The sequence below is a fragment of the Platalea leucorodia genome (assembly GCF_965183815.1).
Source record: "Platalea leucorodia genome assembly, chromosome: 8".
Taxonomy (NCBI): domain Eukaryota; kingdom Metazoa; phylum Chordata; class Aves; order Pelecaniformes; family Threskiornithidae; genus Platalea; species Platalea leucorodia.
In genome coordinates this window covers 35,141,692-35,156,095 of record NC_138830.1, presented here as the reverse complement: position 1 = coordinate 35,156,095, position 14,404 = coordinate 35,141,692, and the positions used below count along the sequence as shown (strand labels likewise).

The 14,404-nt window shown below is 61.7% G+C and overlaps 2 protein-coding genes across 2 annotated transcripts; one reads left to right on the top strand and one right to left on the bottom strand.

Annotated features, from left to right (window-relative positions):
• Positions 1-4,057: 4,057 nt before the first annotated feature.
• Positions 4,058-7,263, bottom strand: LOC309593916 (fibulin-7-like; the record flags this gene model as incomplete). The annotated part of the gene is made up of 8 exons (XM_082319067.1): positions 4,058-4,418; positions 5,165-5,303; positions 5,403-5,540; positions 5,629-5,751; positions 5,916-6,041; positions 6,247-6,417; positions 6,586-6,742; positions 7,195-7,263. 8 exons carry the CDS (start codon positions 7,261-7,263, stop codon positions 4,058-4,060), a joined length of 1,284 nt encoding a protein of 427 aa, XP_082175193.1.
• A 1,873-nt stretch (positions 7,264-9,136) lies between these two features.
• Positions 9,137-13,614, top strand: LOC309594198 (C-type lectin domain family 18 member A-like; the record flags this gene model as incomplete). The annotated part of the gene is made up of 12 exons (XM_082319597.1): positions 9,137-9,236; positions 9,880-9,971; positions 10,708-10,932; positions 11,000-11,097; positions 11,492-11,613; positions 11,702-11,809; positions 12,455-12,547; positions 12,688-12,794; positions 12,934-13,063; positions 13,141-13,237; positions 13,337-13,428; positions 13,577-13,614. The coding sequence occupies 12 exons, from the start codon at positions 9,137-9,139 to the stop codon at positions 13,612-13,614; spliced, it is 1,302 nt and encodes a 433-aa protein (XP_082175723.1).
• Positions 13,615-14,404: the final 790 nt, after the last annotated feature.

The window sequence follows — 14,404 nt, the reverse complement described above, 5'->3', positions numbered from 1 at the left end:
ACTAAAGAGGATGTTAAATTAACGTCTAACAGGGATAAGCAACTTCAATTAGTCCGATTAACTTGCACACAAGCATAAAGAAAGAAAAGGAGGAGGTCTCTAGCTCACTTGAGGTATTTTTGATAATGGTTCCAGTACCAGGAAAATGCTAAAGGGCTGGAAGACAGGAAGCGTGCCAACATGCTGAAAGAGTGAGAAGAATGATTCAGATCTTGGTACACCAACGGTCCTGCATCAGTCGCAGGCAAAGGGCTGAAAATGTCTTTTTGGGTCAACTGGTAGAGAAGTAGTGGGTAAGAATACAAAAGAATGTAATTTATGCTCATCAGCACAGTCTTATCAATAAGCAGGCTGGAAAAAAAAATTCCTAACTTCAGTCTTTGAAGAAATTAGCAGTATCTGCCTGCACATTCATAGTTTAAAATGCTACATGGCAACTGGCTCATCAATGATGAGAAATAGTTACTAATCATGTGACACTTTTTTCATTAGCATGTTAAAAACTTGCTTGCGCATCACTTTGAGCTACCTATTACAAAAACCGCTCAGATTATTTGACGAACTCCCCAGGTTTCTCCTATCTCCCAATCAGACCCTGACCGGGAGAGCCAGGCCCACCCAGACCCTGGAATCCCTCTTTTGCTGCAAGACTTTGCTGTTTTATAACACCAGATGATTTAACATTATGTTATTTAATGTCAAAAGCTGTGGTACAATTCGACAGTTTTTTACGTGGTGAACTGCAACTAAAGCTAGCGTAAGCTATGTCCTGACTAAACTATTCCTGAGGCTGCAGTCATCCCACAGCAGTGCCAGCCTGGCAACAGGCTCTCAAGAAGGAAGCAAGCCACACGTAACACTTTGTCTGTCCCATTTCAGAAGCAAAGTTCGTCTTGCCTTTCCCTTTCAACTCGATGGCTTCTCTTGTAGCTGATGCACTGATTATCCACCGGTACTGATGAAAAACAAAGCTATATGTGAAGAGACTTGAGGATACAGCATCTCCCGTTCCCGGCAGGGTGCCCTATGCTGCGGGTATGCCCGGCGCTCCTTTCTACCCAGCTACAGAAAACACTGAATATAAAAAACGGGGCATGAAGTCACTATCAGGGCTTACTCGGTCACCATAGACAGAGGAGAGATAACTGAGTTGACGGTGGTTGTTAACTATACTAGTTAACTATAAGTCAGCCAGGAGTTAGCAGGTTCACCCCTTTGGATGCGCAGCCACCGGACAGCCAAGCGCTGGGCAGCAGGAAGGAGCATGCAACCAGCCGCGCTGGGGCACCGGCACCTCCCGGGGACGTACAGGCAGGCACCGGGGACCGGGCCGGGCGAGCGGGGTCCCGGGCTCTTGGGAGGACCGGGTAAACCCCTCCCGCGAGCTCCGGCACCGCTCATTCCTCACCTTCTCCCCGCAGAGGCGGTTGAGAGCGGCCCCGTACCCGCTTCATGCCCAGGCGGGTAGCGGGGCCCCCAGCCGAGGCCGCTACGGCAGCTCCCGGCGCCTCCAGCGGGTTTCGGCCGCTAGGCCCGTCGCCATGGCAACGGACGGGGCTACGGCGGGGCGCAGCGGACAAAAAATGGCGGGCGCGATCCGGCCGGAGGAGGCGGGAAAGGAGCGAGGCTTCGCTTTACATCAGCCCGGGTGTGGGGCCCTCGCAGCGAGGGCTGCACACCCGGGGAATGCAGGCCCAGCGAGGGCTTTATGCCCAAAAGCCCGGCAGCTGCACGCCCCAGCCTTCTGTGGGGAGGCCCTTCTCCCCCCAGCCCTTCAGCACCCACCCCTGTGTTGCATCGTTTGAGGTGCAGGCAGGGGTTTTGCAAGCTAAGGGCTTTACAACTGGTGGCACTGGGTAATTGGGATTGGAAAGACCTACACCATCCCTCCATCCTGGCTTTTCATCGCTAAGGGAGGTGGTGAATCCCCCCGGGAATGGGGAAAGCCAAGAAAGTCATGATCCTTCAAAAAGCTTCCTTGGGGAGGAGCGGTGGGTGCCTGTGTTTCCCTCCGTCCCCCCAAAGCCAGCTGTGAAGTTTTGCTGGTAACGCTGGCTGTGTTTTTATGAAAACACCCAAGAATTTAGAGGTGGCCAGGGCCGGAGAGGCTCTGGGAGCAGGCGGTGGAAGGATGGTTGTGAGCTGGAGCCAGCCATCCCACTCCCCAGACACTGTTAGGAAAATTCCCTTCCCTAACTATTATATCAACCCGTCTTTATAATACGAAAATGTATTAACTTTGTTAATACATATATTAGTTCAGATTATACACTGTGATGTAATGGGGTAGTGGAATTTTACTGGAGACTTTGGTATTATTTGTGCTTAAGTAAAACAAACTAAAGGACAGCCCAATCCTGGAGATAAAGACTTTGCTTCATGGAAGCTTAGAGCTGTCCGTGAAGGATAAAGGATACCCCTGGGCAACCAAGATAACGCCGGCATCCCAGCCCCTCTGACATGGCTTTGAAACCCTCCCAGCGTCATCTGGTGTCATAGATCAGTAACTCCAGCAAGACTGATTCCAGGGATGTCTGCATCAATAGACGAGCAGCAAAAATCCTAGAAAAATATTGTTGCTTTTCAAAGTTTTACTATTATTAGTAATCAGTAATGTGGGTGTTAGTGATTAGTCAAGTTGTGTTGTACCTGAAGGTTTGAAGGAAACCTGTGCAAAACCCCATTTGGGGTGCCCCATTTGGCTGGGACATCTCATGTGCAGGAATAAATATTTACCCTTGTAATTCTCTACTTTGCATCCCAGCCTCTCTCCTCGGTTGGCATGTCCAGCTGTGGATTTTCGTGACGCAGCGCAGCCAGCCCCGCCAGCCCAGCCTGCAGCGCTGCTGCCCTGGGGGAGGCTTTCCTCCTCCTCCAGCAAAGCAGCCGTGCCGAGCCCCGGGAGCTGGCGAGCAGAGCTGGCGGCAGTGCCGGCCACAGGTGCATAAGGAGGTCTTTATGAGCTGCTTGTGGTCTGTGCACAGCGGCTGCTTTGTGCGAGGGGCACTGGCACGGGCCGGCCGGCCGCTCACCTAAGAAGGCTTCTGTGTGTGGAGGGAAGGGTGTCCCGGGGGCAGCATGTCCTTTGCTTGCTGTCCCCAAAGGCCCTCATCACCTTTTCAACCTCCAGCTGCCAGCGGCTCTCCCTGTGCAGGGGTCTGGCTGTGCTGGTTGTAGCAGTGGGTGCCCAAGGAGCGTGGGGGGCTGCACCTCTTTTGTCCTGGCTGCCCACCCTCCTCAAGTCGGGAGCAGGGGAACAGCTCAAGTGTTCAGTGAGCTGCAGAGCTGCAGCTTTGACCGCCCGTGCGGTCGAATCCTGTCAGAGCTGTTGCAGAGGCAAGTGTCCTGGCCGCAAGGAAGCACGGCCCCGGTTGCCATCCCCTGCTCACCTGGTGCCAGGGAGCCCCACTGCACTTTCCTGGCACCTGCAAAAGGGGCTGGGGATGAGCCTTGGCTGTGCAGGGCAGCATATTCAGCCCATCTCCCACTCCTGCACTGGGGGGCTCTTCAGTGTGGCCCCCAGGAACAGTGGTCCTGGGAGGGACACGGACACTGAATGATCCCAGGTGGGCTTGACTGGCACTCTGAGCTCTGCAAGGGGACCCTGCTGTGACCACAGCCCCCAGCTCTCCCCAGGAGCTTGCCCCAGGAGCACGGGGCTGCTCCCACACAGCAGGCGCAGAGCAAGGAGGATACCCTTCCTACAGCCACTTTTCTTTTATTTAGAGGTTACAAGATACAAGGAGCCGGACCTGCACGGCGCATGCCATCGGCTCGCTCTGCCATGCCCGTCCATGTGCTGTGCAGGCAGAGAGGAGGGGGGCTGGCAGAGGCAAGCACCTCCAGGCTGGTCCCCCCATTGCCCGCAGGATTTTCCTTGCAGCCTTTGAGACGGGCACTGTTTCTGCTGCGGTGGCTTTGCCCTACCAGCCATGAGCAAGCGTTACGGGAGAGGGACGTCTCCAGTGGGACAAGAACTGGGACCACTGAGCTAAGCCCGTTCCATCACTCACCAGGAGAGACCCTTGCTTGGCCCCACACCCACCTCCAAAGGGGATCAAAACTCGTATGGGGACACAAAGGCTGTGACCTTGAAGATGTGCTTGCCCAGGAGGACCTTGCGGGAGAACTCGCTCATCTCCAGCTCCACCTCCAGCGTGGCTGGCCCTGCCACAGGGCTGGTGAGCACCAGCTCTCCTGTCTGCCGGTCAGAGCGCCGCACGGCAAAGACACCCTGGCCCCGGCTGCCCATGATGGCGAAGCGCAGGCTGTCGCCCACGAAGCGGGTGGTGGACATCTTGAAGAGGATGTGGGGCACAGTGCGGTTGGCCTGGAGCGGCAGGTAGTGGAAGGAGATGGAGGTGGCGGCCAGGCGGCAGGCTCGGCTCTCCATGGGGCAGGGGTTCCTCTCGCACTGGCTGCCAGCAGAGAAGGGGTACCACCGCTCAGTGCCATGGTTTGGCTCTCAGGGAGCTGCCTGCATCCTTACGAACAAGGATGTTCTGTGCCACAGGCAGCATCTCCAGCCCCACTGCCAGTCCTGCAGCAGAGCAACCCAAGACAGCCACCTCTGAGTGTACCCGGCATCGGATCTCTGTCCCACCCCTGCCTCTGCCAGGCAAATGCCATGCTTCGCAGGGACGCAGCTCTGGGTCACGCTCTGAGGCTGGGACCGGGGGTACCGCAGTCCCGTCTGGAGGCCAGGGATGGAGCCAGGCTCAGGTGTGCCTCCCGCAGAGGAACTTGTCCGGAGCAGGGATGCTCCTCCACTTAGGTGGCTTGTGTTCAGCCACGAAGCAGTTTAGTCTCAAGAGCAGAACCAGGGGGGTTTTGCCTGCTGGATGGCAGCCAATGGCACTGCATGGATGTGCAGCGGAGGGGAAACGGCATTGGTCACCCCACGCTAGAGCTCTGGGGGACTGGGGTCCTGGATAAAGCCACCCTGTATCAGGGTGCTCCCACCCATACCCCCAGCCACCAGCATCCCGAGACCATCGGGGAGCGTGCCGAACACACCCAGGCACCCCCGTGGCAATTTGCTACCAGCGGTGGCTGGCACTCTCCCTGCTGCCCCTGGGTGATGTGGTATGGTCCCCAGGGCACTGTAGGATCCATCACCTGGGGGAGAGAGCATGACACAGCCCGAGCCACACGCGGTACTCACAAGGCAGAGATCTTGACGTAGCTGGTGTTGTGGCGTGGTGGGGGGCACTTGGGGCGCACGCAACGGTGGCCCCCGAAGGTGTTGATGCAGAGATCGCCCTGGGTGCAGTTGTGCTGCTTCCCGGCACACTCGTTGACATCTGCAGTGGTTACACAGGGTGAGTGGGGCTGTCCCTGCTGCTCCCTGCTGCACCCCTGGTCCCGCGGGATGCTCTCTGCCCTGCACCTGCCGCTCTTACCCTCGCAGGCATTGCGGTCAGCGTGGAGCAGGTAGCCGGGGGGGCAGAGGCAGCGGTAGGAGCCGGGGAGGTTGAGGCAGTTGTGGAGGCAAAGCCGGGTCTGGGGGCTGGACTGGAAGAGCTGGCACTCATCCACATCTGGGGGGACAAAGTGGGGACGGCTGGGGCTCCCATCAATGCCAAGCCTCAGTTTCCCCCCCCCGCCCCATCCTCACCCCCTTTTTACCGTGGCACACACCACCAGCTCGCATCTGGAAGCCAGCGTCACAGTTGCAGCGCCGGGAGCCCAGGTGGCCCTCGGCACAGCGGGGCTGGCGGCTGAAGGAGGCATTGCTCAGTGTCACCCAGTCTGTGGGGGGGAGCGGGTGTCACTGCTGGGGTGGGGGGCATGGGGAGATGGGTGAGGCCTGAGGTCCCGGGGGGCTGCCAAGGAAGGGGGAGATGGGTGCAGCATGGCCAGGTGCTGTCCCCATGAGCATCCATGTCCTCTGCAGCCCAAACCCAGGCACGTACAGGCATAGATGGGGCTGTGGCAGCTGGGGCCTGACCAGCCCCGGGGGCAGAGGCACGTGTAGCCCTGGTTGTCATCCACGCAGGTCCCACCGTTGGCACAGGGGTTGCTGGAGCAGTCATCAATACCTAGGAAGAAGGAGCTCATGAACACCCGCTGGAGAAGCTCATCCTCACCCCATCCTGCTGCCCAGCCTCGGTGCCCATTGCTGCAGCCTCTGGGCTGCTCTCCCTGCACCCAGGGGAGCAGAGTGATGGGACCCTGCAGCTCGGGGTGACAGAGGAGCCCCCGGGCAGGGATGAGCCCATGGCACCCGGCCCCACTCCACTTCACTTCTGCAGAAAGGCTGGGTGCCGCTCCACGTGCGGTTGTGCCGGCAGGTGCGTGTCTCCGAGCCCACCAGCCGGAAGCCGGCGTCACAGACGAAGTGAACGTCATGGCCCACCCGCATGCTCCGGCCCAGTATCCATCCATTCAGGGGCACCACCGGCTGCGGACAGGTCTCTGCGGACAGACAGATATGGGTGAGGATGGACATCGCCAGGCTGGAGCCAACACCAACCCCAGCGAGAAGCTGGGGGTCCCTTGCCCAGGCTGCTCACCGAGGGACCAGGGGTCTGAGCTGGCCCTGTGGGGATGTCACCCCCGTGACGGTGAGCCGGCTGGGGTTACCGTTGCGTTTGGTTGCCTGTTTCTGGAGGTGGCTCTGGAGGACAGAGAGCTGCTGCCGGAGACCGCGCGTGCCTTGCAGGTGAGCAGCCTCCTGCGCCGCCAGCAGCTTCTGCATCTGCCGCACTGCACTGAGTGCTTGCTGCTGGCTCAGGCACTCCTGGGGGGATGCAAGGACATCCCTGTCAGCCGCTGGGCTCCCCTGCCACCCTGCCACAGCCCAGGGGGACCCTCCCAGGCAGGCAGCATCTTTGGGGTTGGTTTGGATACCCTGCCCTGGGCAGAACCCTTTCCTCCCAATCCCAGTGCAGGGTCTACCCCTGCCTCCATATCTGTTCCAGCCTCAGCCCCTCTGCCTGGTCCTGCCCTGGCACCTGGGTGCTGAGGAGCAGCTCGGATGCCCTTGGTGGATTTAGCATCATCTTGCTGCTGCAGGGGAAAAGCCCCATGACCGTACCCCCTGGCCCTTGACAGCCCTGTGAGCACTGTGGCCGTGCCGTACCCCCCACCCTGGGACAGTGACGGGGTGCTGGGGGCTGGGAGATGGGTGCTGAAAAGTCCCCAGTGGAGGGGTCTGCAAGGGGGATGGGGGGGGGGCACAAGGGTTCTTACCCGGGCGCTGCCGAGGGGCAGCTGCAGGATGCCCAGGGTCAGCCAGGCTGGCAGCGGGACGAGGAGCATCACGTCGGGGCTGGCTCAGGCCACGCAGGCTTCAGGGACGAGACGCCGGTGCTCTGGTTCTGCCCTGCTTGCTTGCAGCTGGGCTCCTGTGCTCCCTGGGATTTATCCACGGCGTGTGCCCGTGTGTTTGTTGGTTTTTCCCCTGGCCGAGGCCAAGCCATAGGAAAGTTTCCCCTTGGCATTGGCGCCAGCCTCTCCCTTCCCTTCCCTCTCCAGACATCAGAGGCTTTGGGGCCTTTCATGTCACAGGGCCAGCAGATTCTGGGGCCAGGTGGTGGCTGTCACGGCAATTGCTGCGGTACCGCCGGTGCCAGGCTCCCCCCACAGCCAGACACGGCTCCGGGGCTCCCTGGCACGCGGGGGTGCAGGATGAGGCTCATCCCGTGTGTTTGCTAGGCGTGGGAAAGTCTCTTGGGAGAAGGGATGGCTTTGGGTTCAGCATCAGGGTCCGGCTCTCCGGTGGGGCTGGCGCTGCCGAGGAGGGCAGTTCAGCAGTGCCATGGACTTGCCAGCCTCGGCACAGCTTTGCTGGGGTGAGCTCAGCCATGGCTGGAGCTTAGAGGGGGACTCCAGGGCTCCAGTGCAGCCTAGAGTTGGGGTACAGGTTAGCATTAGGGTTGGCATTAACATTAGGGTCAGGGTTAATGTTAGGGTCAGCATTAGGGTTAGGGTTGAGGTTAGCATTAGGGTTAGGGCTGGGGTTAGCATTAGGGTTAGGGTTGGGGTTAGGGTTAGCATTAGACTCATGGTTAGGGCTAAGGTCAGGTTTTGTATTAGGGTTCGGGTTAAGGTTAGTGTTAGGACTGGTGCCAAGGGTTAAGGTCCATACGAACAGGAAGGTTTAGATGAGGGTTGGGGTTGGCATTAGCATTAGGGCTGGGGTTCAGGCCAGGGTTAAGGTTAGGCTCAGGGCCAGGGAACTGAAGGCGTTCAGAGCTGGATTTCTGCTGACATCCAGCTCAGCCCCAATAGCTGGTGGGTGGGATGCTCTTGGTCCCTCCCGCACATGACAGCCCAGAGGAAGGGGCATGGCAGCATGTGGCTGTCCCCCAGCCACCCCCGAGCAGGAATGTCTGGAGCCTACACATCTGCCCTGTGCCAGGTGAGCACCCCCAGCCTCCCGGCATGGGTGCTGGGAGCCCTGAACTGCGCCAAAGCCATTGGGGTGCTACTGAGCCCCCCAAGCAGAGTGGGCTCCGGGACCCCTGCCCAACCCCGAGCGCCTGCTGAGACGTGACCCCCCTGAGCTCAGCATCTCTCCCACCGCCGGCCCCCCGGCCCTCACATCCTCCCACCCCGTAACCATGCTGCCCAGCTCGCTGGAGCGGGTATTTGGCTTCATGCCCGTGGCGGTGTGTGTTACCTCCCCGGCATGTTTAATTCATGGGGCAGGAGGCGAGCTGGCAGCAGGGGCCCCCTTAGCTGCCCCCAGCCCCTTGGCATCCAATCTCCTAGTGCCCCGAAGTGGGTGCTGCTTTGGACCACTGCTCCTGCCTGCCTTCCCATCCTGACCCCGGCTCGGCAGCGGGGCTGGGGCAGAGCACAGAGGGCCAACCCCGCTGCGGGGCATCCCGGCAGGACTGCAGCCCGCGGCCCCAGGAGTTGTCTGCCGCATTCGCGCCAGCGAGCAACTGTTTTGACGGAGCTATTAGTCACCCGTCAAGCTTTTGTTCAAGCTGACCAGCAGTGCCTGTCTGGAGTCCTGAATAGGATCAAATCCTGCAACCAGACACACACACAAGCACACAAAAACGCGCAGGAGCGCACAGCCGAGCTCACCCCGACGCCAGGGCTGCTGCGGGGCAACTCGTCTCTCCTGAATTCTGCCTCCAGAGCCGTGGGGGTCTGGTTCCCCCCCCCCCCAGGCACCTGCATGAAGCTCTTGGTGCTGCTGGTTTGCAACTTCCTGGCGTGGAAAGTGGGTGAGATGAGGTCAGATACTTCGGAGAAGTTGTCTGCACTGGCTCCAGGAGGTAATTGGGAGAGGGGCTTGGGGGATCTGCTGCCAGCAGCAGGGCTGGGGGGCAGCTGGTTTGGGGGGCGTGGGTGCACCCTGAGCATCGTGCCCTGGGACCAGGCAGGGGGCTGGCTGGGTGATGGGGACCCAGGGATGGCAATGGGGTCTCGGTAGGTGATGGGGGATGGGGCTGGGGCTGGGGCTGGGAGGGGGGGCATGGTGCTGGTGGTGGGATGGAGCTGGTGATGGGATGGGGATGGGGGGAGCTGAGGCTGGGGATGGGTTGGAGCTGGGAGAGGGGGGCATGGGGCTGGTGATGGGGGGCTAGCGATGGGTCCAGGCCGGCGGGGTCTGGGTGCTGGCAGGACAGAGGCGGGGAGGGGAGGACGGGTACATTCCTGGCGGTCTCAGCCCACCCGTGCGAGACGGGGGCTCAGCGGGTTGAACCCCCCCCCGGCCCCTGCCCCTTTTGTGCTCCCAGCCCAAAAGCGCTTTCTTCTCTCCCCTCGAATCTCCATGGAGACCCGGGTGCCTTCCCCGTATCCCAGCTGCGGCCAGACCCTTCGGGGGGTCCAGCCAGGGATATGGGGAAGGCAGCTGCACCCCACGGCCCGCTTGGCCCCATCCCAATTCCCTGCTGTCTGTGTCGTCCCCCCCAGCTCTCAGCATGAAGGAGACCTTTCTGGTGCTCTCGCTGCACAACAAGCTGAGGAGCAAAGTGCAGCCCCCCGCCGCCAACATGCAGAAGCTGGTGAGCCCCCCCTCAGGTCCTCCCCCACCTTGGATGTCCCATCCACCTCCCACCCCATGACCGGGGGGGGGCAGCCCATAGGTACCACGCAGTATTTCGTTAACAAGCTAACGAAGCGGAAGGGCTGGCTGGTGTGGGGCCCCTGGGGAAGGACGTGCCACCGGCACTGCCAGACCCAGCGCTCATCAAGGGTAGGGCTGGTCCCCTGGGGACACCCATGAGGTCCTCCATGTCCCATGATGGCCCTCGGTGTCCCCTGATCACCCCACATCTGTGCACACCAAGGACAAGGCTGGTCCCTTGGGGTCCCCTGTGGGGTCCCCCGCATCCTGTGATGGCCCTTCATGTTCCCTAATCATCCCACACCTGCACACACCAAGGTCAGGAGTGGTCCCCTGCGGTGTCCCCCACGTCCTGTGATGCCCCTCGATGTCCCCTGATCATCCCACGCCTGTGCACACCAAGGACAAGGCTGGTCCCTTGGGCTCCCTTGTGGGGTCCCCCATGTCCCATGATGGCCCTCGATGTCCCCCAGTTATCCCACACCTGCACACACCAAGGGCTGGGCTGACCCCCTGGGGTCCCTTGCAGCATCCCCCACGTCAACCCTCCGATGTCCCCCAATCATCCCCTGGACTGACCCCCTGGGTGGTTCCCTGCTGTGCCCCAGCATCCCCTCATCGGGGCTGTCCCCAGGGACCCTCGGTGGCTCATGGCACCATCCGCACCCCTGCAGGAGTGGAGTGAGGAGCTGGGGCAGCTGGCGGGGGCGCGGGCAGCCAGCTGCCTGGAGGGCCCTGCTCCACCGCCTGCCCCGCAGCTGGGCTGGAGCGAGGCCCTGCTGCCAGCGGGCGCCGGGGGCTTCGGAGCCGTGCTGGAGCGCTGGTTCGCCGAGGGCCGACACTACGACTACGGGACGGGGCGCTGCGCCAGCAATGCCACCTGCCGCCATTACACCCAGGTGGGCATGGGGGCTAGGGGGGACATGGGGGGTCCGGGGACCCGGGGTGACACACGCTCTCTCGCAGCTGGTGTGGGCCACGGCGGGGCGGCTGGGCTGCGGCCGGCACCTCTGCACCGGCGGCCATGGCCCCAGCGAGGCCTTCGCCTGCGCCTACTCCCCGGGGTAAGGGGCTGCTGGGGGCGGGGCCTGAGCGGGAAGGGGCGGGGCCTTGGCGTGAGTGGGCGGGGCTGGGCCGTGTGGGTGGGGTGTCAATGGGGACTGGGGTGCGGTGGCCCAGGGGTGGGCGGGGCTGGGAGAAGCCCTCCTCCCGGTGTGGGCGGGGTCTCCACAGGAAGAGGGGGGTGAGGGCTGGCCTATGGGGATGCGTGGTGAGGGCGTGGGGGCGTGGCCTTGCCCTGGTGGTGGGTGGGGACTGGAACTGTGGGCGTGGCTGTGTGCTGGAAGTGGGCGTGGTTATGAGGCATGGCAGTGGCCTTGTCCCAGAAAGGGGTGTGGCTTGGCTGTGTGGGCGGGGCAGGGAGCTGGGCCAGCCGCCTCCAGCTGCCTCCGGCAACAGGGGCAACTGGGAGGTGGGGGGCACGCCTGTCCTGCCCTACAAGCAGGGGCCCTGGTGCTCCCTCTGCACTGCTGGCCTCTCCGGCTGCTTCAAGTCCTGGGACCACGGTGGCGGGCTCTGTGGTGAGTCCCCACGGTCCCCCCGGCCCCTGTGTGGCTCCCAGCCGTGCCGCAGCCCTTGACACCCACGACGCCTCTCTGCTGTGCCCAGAGGTGCCCAGGAACCCCTGCCGCATGAGCTGCAGAAACAGTGGGCGCCTCGACATGAGCAGCTGCCAATGCGCCTGTCCCCCTGGCTACACGGGCAGGTACTGCCAAGGTGAGATGGGCACCCGCACAACCCCTGTCTCCCCTCGCCTCTAGAGATGCCCATGCATGGCCACCGCAGTGCATGCGTGTGCAGGGTGGGTACAGTGCACGTGTGTGCAGTGCCAGTGCAGTGCATGCGTGTGCATGGCTGGTGCAATGTAGGCATGCACAAGATAGGTGCAGTGCATGCGTGTGCATGGACAGTGTGCTGCATGCACATGCAGGGTCAGTGCACTGCATGTGTGTGCATGGCTGGTGCAGTGCATGTGTTCAAAGGGTTGGTGCAGTGCATGCATGCACAAGGTCAGTGCAGTGCGTAGGGTAGGTGCAGTGCATGCGCGTGCATGGCTGGTGCGATGTAGGCATGCACAGGATAGGTGCAGTGCATGCGTGTGCATGGACAGTGTGCTGCATGCACAGGGTCAGTGCAGTGCATGCGTGGGCATGGCCGCTGCAGCATTCATGGTCTGCTCGGTGCCCGCATGCACACAGTGGTGCACCATGTGCGTGTACCAGGTCAGCTCAGTGCACACGTGTGCACGGCCAGTGCAGCACGGGCAGCTCAGTGCAGTGCCCAGGTGTGCAACGCAAACTCAGCCGGGGTGGGCAGGGGCTGCCGAGCTCCCCACCAGCTAATGCGGCATCTTGCCCACAGTGAGGTGCAGCGGGCAGTGCCTCCACGGGAAGTTCAGGAAGGAGGAGTGCTCCTGCCTCTGTGACATGGGCTACGGTGGAGCCGAGTGCGGCAGTGAGTCTGCGCCCACCTGTGCTGCTTCGGGGTGGCAGCAGGGATCTGCAGGCAGGGACCCCCGGAGCGGGGCTAAGGGTCCTCCGGTGGGCCCGGCTCTGCCGTCACAGGGACCCACCTGTGCCTGCCTGTGTCCCCAGTGAAGATTCGGTTCCCTTTCCATGCCTGCGACGTGCAGATAGACGGCAGCTGCTTCATGGTGTCCCCTGAGGCTGACACCTACTACGGGGCCAAAATAAAGTGCCAGGTGAGCTCCCGGGATGCTCTGGGCATCCCTTTGAGGCTGAAAAATGCCACCCATGCTCATAACACTCCCGTGCATCTCTCCACTGCCTGGCGTGAGTCTGAGCCGCGTATTTGGAGCTGACTCACTCCCTTCCCCACAGGAGAAAGGGGCGATGCTGGCCCAGATCGGAAACCAGAAGGTCCAGGACATCCTGGCTTTCTACCTCAGCCGCTTGGAGACCGGTAACAGGGTAACAGACACCGATTTTGAGACTGGGAACTTCTGGATTGGTGAGTGATGGCAGCAGGCAGGGTGCGGGGTGCCCGGGGTACAGGTGGATGTGCCACCCCACCTCCCGCTCCCCCAGGTCTCACCTACAAGACGTCCAAGGCTTCCTTCCGCTGGGATGTGGGCGAGCCATCCTCCTTCACCAGCTTCGCTTTTGGGCAGCCGGACAACCAGGGGTAAGTGCCCACTGGATCCAGAGGACACCTGACCTCTGTGTGGTGTCACCACTGTGCCACCGCGCTGGCTGGCTTCACCACTCTCCTGCCGGGGCACAGGTTTGGGAACTGCGTGGAGATGCAAGCATCAGCTGCCTTCAACTGGAACGACCAGCGCTGCAAGACCCGAAACCGGTACATCTGCCAGTTCGGTGAGTGAGTGGCCAGGAGCCTTCTCCCACACTTTTCTGGGGGTGCCGGCCCCTGGCTCTGCTGGGTCTGTGCCCCACTGCCAGCCCTGCCCAGACCCCTGGGTCCTTCCTGGTGTGGGGGGCACTGACTCTCCGTGTCCCATCACAGCCCAGGAGCACATCTCCCTGTGGCAGCGGGACCCCTGAGCCAGCAGCCCCGGGCACCAGCCAGTGCTGGCTGCTGTGCCGAGCCCGTGGCTCAGGAGGACCCTGGTGCTGTGCCAAGCCTGGACTGTGGCTCAGGAAGACCCCACTGCCATGCTAAGCCCAGACCATGGCTCAGGAGGACCCCCCCTGCTCCCCCACACAGGGGGACAGGGGGCTGAGGGGACCTATGGTGCTGGGACCTGGTGAGAAGGGCGCGTGCTCTACGTCAGCATCCCCGAAACAGCATCTTCTTCTGCCCCTCACCTTCCTCTGTCGCCATCACACTGTGACAGCCCCCAGGGCAGGGAGATGATGCCCCCACAACAGTCGGGTCCAACAGCATCCTCCTCCTAAATTGGCAGCTGGGCTGTGTCTGGACTGTGGTCCCGATGCGACGAGGGGCCAAGGAGGGCTTCTGGGGGGGGGCGCAGACCTCAGCACGGCTCAGGGTGAGGGCTGGGCTCAGCTCCGAGCCATTGCCCTGACCTGGGTGGGAACCCCCCAGCCTGACGCCGTGGGTTCCTCACCATCACCTGGTCCTTCGTCATCATCCGGTTCCTCACCATCTGCCAGGTGGTTAATAAAGACCCTCTCTCCCTTGGGAAGGGCCATTTGTTTCCTTTTCCTCCCCCAGATCCATCAGACACTCTCTGCTGTGGCCCACATCCTGCCCACGCTGGGTGATACCTCCATGGAGCTCCATCTCTGGAGCAGGGAGCCTGGCTCCTGGCTGAGCTCGTGTCTCCAGCACCCTGGGGATGTTTTGGAGGGGTGGCATTAGCCAAGAGTT